The sequence below is a fragment of the Tachypleus tridentatus genome, chromosome 4 (assembly GCF_004210375.1).
Source record: "Tachypleus tridentatus isolate NWPU-2018 chromosome 4, ASM421037v1, whole genome shotgun sequence".
Lineage (NCBI taxonomy): Eukaryota > Metazoa > Arthropoda > Merostomata > Xiphosura > Limulidae > Tachypleus > Tachypleus tridentatus.
Genome location: NC_134828.1, coordinates 28,343,679 through 28,355,837, shown reverse-complemented (window position 1 = coordinate 28,355,837; position 12,159 = coordinate 28,343,679). Strand labels below are relative to the sequence as shown.

Genomic DNA, 12,159 nt, shown 5'->3' with positions numbered 1-12,159 from the left:
ACAGCTTAGAATGTCCCGTTAGTGGTTTTCTCAGCCATTTTAATCTGTGAAAAGGCTACCACTTTTGTTCAAGCCAAGATTTCATAAAGGTAGGTTGTGTCTTCAGTCTGCTCAAAGTTTCATATTTTTTTAAACCTAAATACAGCATAATTACTAACTTTAATAAATTATACTAGAATTCTGTTGTACAATTACAGTTATGATTTTGTGGTTATTCAACTGTTATATATAAAGCCTAAAATTTTTGTTTGATATCTTCCATATGCAAAATTCTAAGTCTTAGCAACCTATGTTCAGCAGCAACTGAGTTCAGAGGTCATAGCTAAAAGACAATTGTTTTCTCTACTTCTTTTATTTATTGTTGTATAATTTAAAGGAAAACTTCATAACTTATTTTTAAATGGTAGTAATTTATATGTGTATATAATGTATAATAATGGAAATGTAATTATATATATTACTAAATACTAGTCCACTAAAACAAAACCAAGAGTGATCACTTTGTAAAGACTAAAAGTTAGTTTTATGTTAGTGGATGTGGTAATACGAGTGCATGTGCACAACGTCAGAGGAAGTTATGTAATGTTAGCTAGGCATGACTGGAAGGTCAATATAATAAAAGATGATAAATGTGTATAAATACATAATGTTATGAGACTTAAGCTACTTATATTAAACATTTCTATTTTTGTGTTATATGTAGTCATTGTAGCACAAAGAAAAATATAATTTATATTTATTTCTTTTTTTTTTTTGTGACGGTTACAAGGTGGGTCATTTTACAGACCCCACATAGTTAGGGTATAGAAAATAACATAAAATATAAAGTATCACTGAAAACAAAAATTTGAAATGTATTTAGGAGGTTTTAGGGATTATGCAAATAAGATTTGAGATTTTCAGGATGAAGAATAGTTTTATTAATCATAACATGAAATGACTTTACATGCAGACAAGTAGGGAAACTATTTCTACAAACAAATCTTTATTGACAGTATTTCATTAAAAAAAACGACTTTTTGTGTACAAAAACTCATAATCGTTACTAAATGTCTACCAAATTTTGTGAAAATACACATGCTGTATCAAAAGTTATGGTGTAAATACTTAACATGTGCAAATGTGTAGACAAACTTGTATATATTACACTGAGCCTGTTGTGAAGGGGTTAACTAGTGAAATAATTTTGGATGACAAATCTCTCAACAAATTTAGTGTATCAAGGTTTTAGGATTTATGCTACTTATGTGAGGTAGGTGGGAAAAAGGTGTATTTTGAAATGACAAATACATTTTGCAAAAATGTAATTTTTTGTTTTATATAGTATTATAAGTAAAATACCTTCAAATTGTGTGTGAAGTTTAATGTTACTTATTACTTGTAGTTGGTTCCATTGCATAGCATGTAGAAAGTAAGACTTAAAAGCATTGTTTTGTCAAAAATTCCAAGAAAATCATTTGTTTTACATATCACCATTTTCTTTAGGCCTGTCATGTTGAGAATGACCCTATGGCCATCAGTGCTTATGTCCACTTCCTGTCAGCTTACAGTCCTATTGATGACCAACAGAATGTGGGAGACCTTGCCTTGGTAATGTATACTTTTAGTTTGCTATGTATCAATAAGAGAAGTGCAATGCTCAATCATGTGCTTTGGTCAGTATTGAAGGTTGGAATAATTCATTGTTTTATATGTAATAAAGCTCACCAGAAAATTCCTCTGAAGTTTCAAATGCTAATATTAGTAATGCACAATGTAATTTAACAGGACATGGCCCAGTTGATTGTGGAAAGACCAACAATTGTCAACTGTATTCTTCCCTCAAATGGAAACAATAGTAGCAGGAAGAATTCTTTCCTAATAGCAATTTCCAAAATTTTCACTACGTACCTGAAACAGGTTCGACGACCTTCTAAGGAGGCCTATGCCTGGGTGAGGCTCATATATTTTTAATGTTTTCCAAGTTAGTGTTAAAGATTCTTCAGCCACATGAGTATCTGCATATATTTTGAATCAACAGTGTAGTCTGTTACTAAACAAGAAAGTACATTATTATGTGTATAGCTGTTTCCATGTATTATTTAGTTTCGATTTGCTCTAAGTTGAAATGTACATATTTGTTTCTCCTATAAGTCACTCAGTTTTCCATTTTGTACTAACATAATTGTAGTATGTTTTCAGCTTATTCCTAGCATTAAAAAAAATGCTAGTTTTAAAAAGCGGAAACAAATGGGACACAAACTCTAAAGAAGTGTTTTGTAACTAAGTGAAATTGTATGCATTAATTTCACTATAACTTGACATTATTACATCAATAACTTACCTTAATTACAGTAAAAATATAAAAAAGTACAACAATCTGGATGCCTTTGCCACTTTCCTCAACACAGAGGACCTACCACTTCCTTTGTTTATCCTCCCATCCAATATTTTCTCATGGTGGGTTTTGGTCATTTATGCCTTTCTCAGTCAGGCCCTTCTGATTGCTTCTAATTAGCTGGCACAAAATAAAATCTGGCTTCCTTATCTGATTCACCTCAAACTATTGCTCAATTTCCTTTTCCTTTTACTCCATCCCATCCTTCATACTATCTGATTCACCTCAAACTATTGCTCAATTTCCTTTTCCTTTTACTCCATCCCATCCTTCATACTATCTGATTCACCTCAAACTATTGCTCAATTTCCTTTTCCTTTTACTCCATCCCATCCTTCATACTATCTGATTCACCTCAAACTATTGCTCAATTTCCTTTTACTCCATCCCATCCTTCATACTGTCTGATTCACCTCAAACTATTGCTGAATTTCCTTTTACTCCATCCCATCCTTCATACTATCTGATTCCATGCCTACTAAAGAAATGTCGATTTTCTAGGTGTGTTGCTTCCTCTTTAGCACAGTCAATTTGCTTTTCCTCTTTTGAGGTTTATCAACATAAATGGAATATCTTCCTTTGTTAGTTTTTGAGACAGGGTTTTCCCCTTCTTGGCCCACAGTTCTACTTCTGATCCAGATAGACTTCTGTGTCTTATATGTGCTCTTCATTCTTACATTCCTGTATTTCTTTCTTCTGTGGTTCATGTTCTCATCTTTTCATCCCCTTGAAACAGTTCTCTGTAAGTGACTTTTCTCTTTCTACCCTTACCTGAATGTTGCATTTCTGTTAGTAGAGGGTTATCAAATGATGAGTTACATGTGAAACGCTGTGAACCACATTGGTTGTGGAAGCTCAAGGCTCTTAGCACTCGAAAGACATTTTGTATGTAGAGGGCAGCATTGAACGAGAATCGCAGTACAAGCGAGAGAATGTACTGCTAAAGTATATATAGTGAGTATTAGCTTACTAGTTGACATTGCATGTACTAGAGAGATTTGTATAGTGATGCATATCGTGAGGTATGTGTATTAAGTTACAATGAAGCATTACATCTACTTCTGGGATTTATGTATGAGGTATTAACTTGTTGACATTACATTTATTAGAGAGATTTGTATCATGAGGTATGTGTATTAAGTTAAAATGAGACATTACATCTACTTTTGGGATTTATGTAGAAGGTATTAACTTGTTGACATTACATGTACTATAGAGATTTGTATAGTGATGCATATCACGAGGTATGTGTATTAAGTTACAATGAAGCATTACATCTACTTCTGGGATTTATGTATGAGGTATTAACTTACAATTAATAGATTCACAGGTTCTGGTGAAATTTATTTAGTGAATATTAACTCACAGTATGACATTACATGTACTGCTCAAGTTTTTATAGTAAATATTAACTTACAGTATGACAGTACTTGTGTAACAGACATGTTCTTAGACTTTACTACCAACTACACCTAATTTATTAAATTAATGAATGCAGTTGTGAATGGAGCTCACAGATCACTAACTAAAGAAAGTGATTCTGAGACATATGTGTAACAAAATACATCAACTTTATTTAAGTTCTCACAATAACACAATTTTTAATAACATTTAAATTTTGAATGAAATGTTGCAAATAGTGTTCCTCAAATTCAAGATATTTAACAATAGTGTTCCTCAAATTCAAGATATTTAACAATAGTGTTCCTCAAATTCAAGATATTTAACAATAGGATAGTTTTGAACTTCTCTTATACACTTATTTTACTGTGCTGCTCTGAATTACATTGACTGAATTAGAGAAATTGCAATCCTACTTACAATAAGTCTGAGGAGGTGTATCATTGGAGGTTTTATACCTTCATCATTTTGATTGTAAAGGCTCTGCAGAATAGCTCCTGTGAAGAACTTTATAACTCTTAAGCTGTCCTGAAGAACTGGAGGTTCATTTGGAACTTCAAGTCATCCCACAGAATTGCACTTTCAGCTCTAGACATGAGTTTTTAAACAATATTTTATACAAATGAATTAAACAAAATTCATATCACTAGCTTATCACTGTCAACTTGTGACTGGCATCTTTTTTTCTCTGAAACAATTGTCCAAAACTATCTAAAAATACCAATTGCTTCTCTTGTACCACTGAGGTTTATGTATACAATATTAATTTACAATGTAACATCACATATACTGGTGAGGTTTATAAACTAAGTATTAACTTACAGTGTAACCTAACACAGGTTTATAAAGCAAATATTAATTTACGGTGTAACATTACATGTACTGGTGAGGTTTATATAGTAAGTGTTAGATGTTGTTCAGTGTTAATTTTGTAAGTGTTGTTTCATCTTTCAGCTTATGAAATTTTTATTATTTTTTTCAGTCAGAATCACAAGGGCATATTCTTGTCCAGTGGGCTAATGGTCAAGCAGCCATAATGCACATTCTGGTTGTTCATACCATGGTGATTCTTCTGACCTATGGACCTCCTGAAGGTAATAGTTTGTTTAAATTTATCATCTAATCAGTAACCTATGTAATGTAACAGTAATAATACAATCACTTTAAACTGAAATACTACAAACATGACTAAATATCTGGGAAACATAACTCGAGAAATTTTAATTTTATATAAAGGTATGAATGTGAATTATACAAAAAAAGATAAAGCACAAAACTAATTACATTATGTTAGTTTGTGAAAAACTAGCTCTGAGTCATCAGTATTCACACTGTCAGTTACTACTAAATTACTACTTTGTGTAACTGCAATTATGTGTTTAGTTACTACTCACATGCTAGTTGGTGTAACTCCAGCTCTGCACTTTGTTACTACTCCCATATTAGTTGTTGTAACACCAGCTTTGTGTTTAGTTACTACTCACATGATAGTTGGTGTAACTCCAGCTCTGCACTTTGTTACTACTCCCATATTAGTTGTTGTAACACCAGCTTTGTGTTTAGTTACTACTCACATGCTAGTTGGTGTAACTCCAGTTCTACACTTTGTTACTACTCCCATATTAGTTGTTGTAACACCAGCTTTGTGTTTAGTTACTACTCACATGCTAGTTGGTGTAACTCCAGCTCTACACTTTGTTACTACTCCCATATTAGTTGTTGTAACACCAGCTTTGTGTTTAGTTACTACTCACATGCTAGTTGGTGTAACTCCAGCTCTGCACTTTGTTACTACTCCCATATTAGTTGTTGTAACACCAGCTTTGTGTTTAGTTACTACTCACATGCTAGTTGGTGTAACTCCAGCTCTACACTTTGTTACTACTCCCATATTAGTTGTTGTAACACCATCTTTGTGTTTAGTTACTACTCACATGCTAGTTGGTGTAACTCCATCTCTACACTTTGTTACTACTCCCATATTAGTTGTTGTAACACCAGCTTTGTGTTTAGTTACTACTCGCATGCTAGTTGGTGTAACTCCAGCTCTGCACTTTGTTACTACTCCCATATTAGTTGTTGTAACACCAGCTTTGTGTTTAGTTACTACTCACATGCTAGTTGGTGTAACTCCAGCTCTGCACTTTGTTACTACTCCCATATTAGTTGTTGTAACACCAGCTTTGTGTTTAGTTACTACTCACATGCTAGTTGGTGTAACTCCAGCTCTGCACTTTGTTACTACTCCCATATTAGTTGTTGTAACACCAGCGTTGTGTTTAGTTACTACTCACATGCTAGTTGGTGTAACTCCAGCTCTGCACTTTGTTACTACTCCCATATTAGTTGTTGTAACACCAGCTTTGTGTTTAGTTACTACTCACATGCTAGTTGGTGTAACTCCAGCTCTACACTTTGTTACTACTCCCATATTAGTTGTTGTAACACCAGCTTTGTTTAGTTACTACTCACGTTCTAGTTGTTGTTACACTAGCATTATGTTTAGTTACTACTCATGTTCTAGTTGTTGTTACACTAGCATTATGTTTAGTTACTACTCATGTTCTAGTTGTTGTTACACCAGCTTTGTGTTTAGTTACTACTCATGTTCTAGTTGTTGTTACACTAGCATTATGTCTAGTTACTACTCATGTTCTAGTTGTTGTTACACCAGCATTATGTTTAGTTACTACTCATGTACTAGTTGTTGTAACAACAACTTTATGCTACTGAATAGTCACGTACTAGTTATTATCTATAACTATTATGTATGAATTGATACATAAACACATGCATATTTATATATATAAGTACTATTGATACATAAACATGTGTATGTATGTATATAACTATAATTACAATTGATACATAAACATGTGTATGTATATATATAACTATAATTACAATTGATACATAAACATGTGTATGTATATATATAACTATAATTACAATTTATACATAAGCATATGTATATATATATGTGTGTGTGTATATATATTAGTATAAGTACTATTGACACATAAACATGTGTATATTAGTATAAGTACTATTGACACATAAACGTGTGTATATTAGTATAAGTACTATTGACACATAAACGTGTGTATATTAGTATAAGTACTGTTGACACATAAACGTGTGTATATTAGTATAAGTACTGTTGACACATAAACGTGTGTATATATATTAGTATAAGTACTGTTGACACATAAACGTGTGTATATATATTAGTATAAGTACTGTTGACACATAAACGTGTGTATATATATTAGTATAAGTACTGTTGACACAAACGTGTGTATATATATTAGTATAAGTACTGTTGACACAAACATATATATGTATGTATATTAGTATAAGTACTGTTGACACAAACATATATATGTATGTATATTAGTATAAGCACTATTGACACATAAACATATATATGTATGTATATTAGTATAAGTACTGTTGATACATAAACGTGTGTTTGTGTATGTATACATATATTAGTATAAGTACTGTTGATACATAAACGTGTGTGTTTGTGTGTGTATACATATATTGGTATAAGTACTGTTGATACATAAACGTGTGTGTTTGTGTGTGTATACATATATTGGTATAAGTACTGTTGATACATAAATGTGTGTGTGTGTGTGTATATATACATATATTAGTATAAGTACTGTTGATACATAAACGCGTGTGTGTGTGTATATATACATATATTAGTATAAGTACTGTTGATACATAAACGTGTGTGTGTGTGTATATATACATATATTAGTATAAGTACTGTTGATACATAAACGTGTGTGTGTGTGTGTGTGTGTGTGTATATATACATATATTAGTATAAGTACTGTTGATACATAAACGTGTGTGTGTGTATATATACATATATTAGTATAAGTACTATTGATACATAAACGTGTGTGTGTGTATATACATATATTGGTATAAGTACTGTTGATACATAAACGTGTGTAATATACACACACACTGCTGGCCAAAATCTTTAAGGCCAATGAACATAAAGAAAAAATATGCATTTTGCGTTATTAGACTCAACCACTTATTTGAATAGAGCTTCGAAAGATGAAAATAAAAATAAAAAACCTTTTTAGCACTTAATAGAGAAAATGTGAACACTATGAAATTAGCCTAAATACTAGCTGGTCAAAAGTTTAAGACCATACCAAAAAGAAGTCCTAAACAGGGTATGAAATGCCCAATGAGAGGTCTCAGTAGTGAGTTGCATGGCCATCATTGCGAATAACTGCAAACATTCGCTTTGGCATGGTTGATATAAGCATTTGCAGAAGGCTGGCTGGAATGTTATTCCAAGTGGTGAATATGGCTTCATGAAGATCATGCACTGTATGGAATTGACGTCCATTTCTATAGACTTCCCTTGCCATCACCCCCAAACATTTTAAATGGATTTCAGTTCGGGCGAACACGCTGGATGGTCCAAAAGAATCACGTTATTCGACCTAAAAATGTCCTTTGTCCTGCAGGCTTTGTGAATTGCAGCATTGTCCTACTGAAATATCCAGTCATTTATGCACAAGCCGAGGGCCTTCAGTAAATAAGGATGCTCTCTCCATCATGCCAATTTAGCCAGCCGCTGTTTGATGCCCCTGTATAACCTGAAGCTCCATTGTTCCATGGAAGGAGAAAGCACCCCAGATCATAATGGAATCTCCTCCACTGTGTCGTGTAGAAAATATCTCTGGTGGGATATTCTTATTGTGCCAGTAATGTTGGAAGCCATCTGGACCATCCAGGTTAAATTTTCTCTCATCAGAGAACAAAACCTTCTTCCACTTTTCTACGTCCCATGTTTGGCGCTTCTCAGCAAAGTTTAACCGAGCTGTTTCGTGGTGTGGAAGGAGGCGTGGCCTTTGAAGACGTTTACGGTTTTTAAATCCTTTCTCTCATAGATGCCGTCTTATTGTTCTTGAGCTGCATTTTGCATCCGTTAAGGCCTTAACCTGGTTCGACGATCAGGTGGTGTCTTGCTGGACAACCTATCAAATCCTCCTGCTCAACGCCAGCAAAATTTTCTTGGGCTAACCACTTGAAATTCTCTTTCCATATCCCTTAGGGTCTTTTAAGAAATTCATAACAGCAGTTTTACGACGCCCAATCTCACCATCTATGGCACATTGAGAGAGACCTTGCTTCTGCAGCTCAACAATTCTGCCACGTTTAAACTCTGTCAACTTTTTAGCCTTTGCCATGTTTTTACCCAATGTAACACAGGAGATGTTAGTAGGAGATGTTAACAACGCTAATGCTTGAACACAAATGACTAAATTTCATTGTGTTTACCAATTAATGCTTCATTTCAGTATGGTCTTAAATTTTTGACCAGCTAGTATTTAGGCTAATTTTATAGTGTTCACATTTTTCCTATTAAATGCTAAAAAAGTGTTTTATTTTTATTTTCCGTCTTCTTATTTTCATCTTTCGAAGCTCTACTCAAATAGGTGGTTGAGTCTAACAATGCAAAATGCAGCTTAAGAACAATAAGACAGCATCTACAAGAGAAAAGCTTTAAAAACCGTAAACATGCCACACCTCCTTCCACACCACGAAACAGCTCAGTTAAACTTTACTTTTTTCTTTATGTTAATTAGCCTTAAAATTTTGGCCAGCAGTGTATATATTAGTATAAGTACTGTTGATACTCTTTTGTAAGAACATCTCCTTGTTAGTTTTTATTTAGTTACTATTTAAGTCATACTGTCTATTTCTTCTATGTACACCAAAGTAGCTAATTTCTATTTGTTCAAAATTAATTTCTTTCCTAGGGGACCGGAGTCATTTTGAAGAAATGCTAGAAGCCTGGTTTCCATCTGATTCTGAACCTCCCCAAGCATTCTTGGTTGATACTTCTGAAGAAGCTCTTCTCCTACCTGATTGGTTAAAGCTGAGAATGATTCAGTCATCTGTTGATATTCTTGTAGATGCAGGTAATTGTTATTAATCCTGTATGGAATGTTCAATAAACACTGGTATTTAGTAGGAATATGATGAACATTAGTTGAAACTTTGTGTTGCTGGGATTAAATACCAATACTTTTCATGGTTTGGTTCTGAGAATTACAACTTAATCACAATGACTTATCAAAGGGAGATATTCCAAAAGGTTTTCTGTAATTCTATTTGAAAAATTCTTGTGTGAGAACTAGTTTTCCTGCATAATTTGTAAAACTGTTGTTGATTAGTAGTTTTCTGAAGAAACAAGAAATACGTTATTTGTCAGGTCTTCGCGACTTGACGACCTATTTATCAAGTAGTATCCTATATTTTGTTACGTGCAATGGAACTGTTGTTGATCACGTTATTGGGCTGAGGAATGAAAACATGAAAGAACTGGTGTACTAATCATTAAATGAGGTTGATCATAACACTAATATATTTACTATACTGATTTCTTTAGTTAGTATTTCTTCTTATAGCCTTGAAGGATCTAGATGCTGGTCAGTTGGTTTTATTTGTTCAGTCATTTGGAATCCCTGTCCTTAACATGAGGTGAGTAAAAAAAACAACAACCCCAACTGTTGTTTTGCTTAGAAAATATTTTATTAAATATTATCCTGAATTTGACAGTAAACTAAAAGACTTAGGATGAAAATGACACAAATATTACTTTGTAAAGAACTTGAATGTATCATTGTGATATGGTAATAGTGTAGAGAAACATTTGTAGGTTCTATAGTATTAACAAAACCTGGAGTGTATTATTGTGTTAAACATAAGTTTGTGGTAATAATATAGAAAAACATCTATATGTACTACACTATTAACAAAAACTGGAGTGTATTATTGTGTTAAAACTAAGTTTGTGGTAATAATATTGAGAAACATCTGTTGGTACTGTATTATTAGCGAAACCTGGAGGAATTCTTGTATTTCATCAAACTTGACTTGTAGTTTCAAAGGCTGGGATCTGTTATGTAAATGTTTTGATACGTATTAAGTTAGACATTAACATTCTTTGCTGTAGTAAGCTACTGAAAGCCTTGGATATTGCTGTGGAATTTGACAGTAGTGCTGTTGATCAAGCCGTTGTAGACAAGTCTTACATGGCTCAACTTGTACAGGTACAGCATCAGCGTGGTGCTGTGGGTGGACTCAATTTTCTGCTTTACTGGGAGAAACAGATTGTATAGAAATAGGTAAGTAGTTAATACCTTGAAGTTGAAGATAGGTTTTTTTTCCTGTCATTGTAATACTTCACTCTACACATTGCAGTGTGATTAAGTTCTGTAGGAGTGGGTAAATAGTTAGATTCTATAAGTGAAAGGTTTTGCTTTCATTTTAGTTGTTTTCTTTGTATATTGTAAGTGTTGAATAATTTAAGAATTTACTTACTGCACAGTCATGCTATTTCTTAGGTACAGAGGCTCAATATGTAAGAGAATAAATTCAGTGGTTTGCCACAGTTGGACTGAAAGAGATGAGTCAGTGATGAAATTTGAAGCACAAATAAACTATTTTCTGAAGAAGAAATGAACATAAAAACTGATGACGTGGAGGAAAGACGCTGTTGTGGGATGAACTAATAAACATTGAGATAACAAACCTTTATTAGTAAACTATATTAGTGTAGACAAACAAACGTTGCCAGCTGCAAGGGTGATAGAAGAGAATAAAAGAACCGAAGTCTTGGCTCTCTCTTTTGTACATCTGTTCTTTTGAAAGATAAAAATCTGTCCAAGGCTGCTAAAACTCTATGCACAAAACATTATTTCTGTAGATGACAAACCAGATAACAGAATGTAGAAGTGTCTTTGTTTCATATGGCATTTAGAGAACTATCCTCAATACAGAAGGATTCAGTACAACTACCCCATGAAACAGTAGATAAGTTTATTGATCCAAACTGCTATATAAAGTAAAACATCAGGCTAAATCTGTACACTAGGTAAAGTAGAATACAATACAGGAAATACAAGATAAGTTTCTTTACTAGACTTCATAAATTTCCAAACTAGAACTCAGAGAATTTAAAAAATAATATAGAGATGAAATATACACTCTAGTTTATAACATTTGTATACTATATGGAGAACAAAACACAGTGTAGTCAACCGGTGTGAACTATAATTCGTATACTACCTTGTATTTGATGACTGGTAATTTTGTGTGTACTCTAGATACAGAAATGGAACCAACACCAGCCCAGACACCTGTGATCCAGAGAGCTCCTCCTAAACCTCCAGCTGTACTACCTATTCCTTTATCTCTAACACAGTTATTTGTTGAATCTTCTCCACTTACTGTTGGACAAGAGTTGTTTAAAGGCCTTCAAAAGGTTTGTATTTCACATCTCTGTATTCAGAAATAATCATGTATTAAAAACCAAAAGTACATAACACCAT

General features: G+C 33.2%; 1 protein-coding gene across 1 annotated transcript in view; it reads left to right on the top strand.

The window, feature by feature from the left end:
• The window catches only part of LOC143248758 (integrator complex subunit 1-like), a 95,218-nt gene that overhangs the window by 49,055 nt on the left and 34,004 nt on the right, over positions 1-12,159 (top strand). The window contains 8 exon segments of the mRNA XM_076497442.1: positions 1,486-1,590; positions 1,768-1,932; positions 4,761-4,872; positions 9,583-9,744; positions 10,234-10,306; positions 10,782-10,906; positions 10,909-10,953; positions 11,935-12,092. Of these exon segments, the coding sequence (XP_076353557.1) occupies positions 1,486-1,590; positions 1,768-1,932; positions 4,761-4,872; positions 9,583-9,744; positions 10,234-10,306; positions 10,782-10,906; positions 10,909-10,953; positions 11,935-12,092 (945 nt within the window).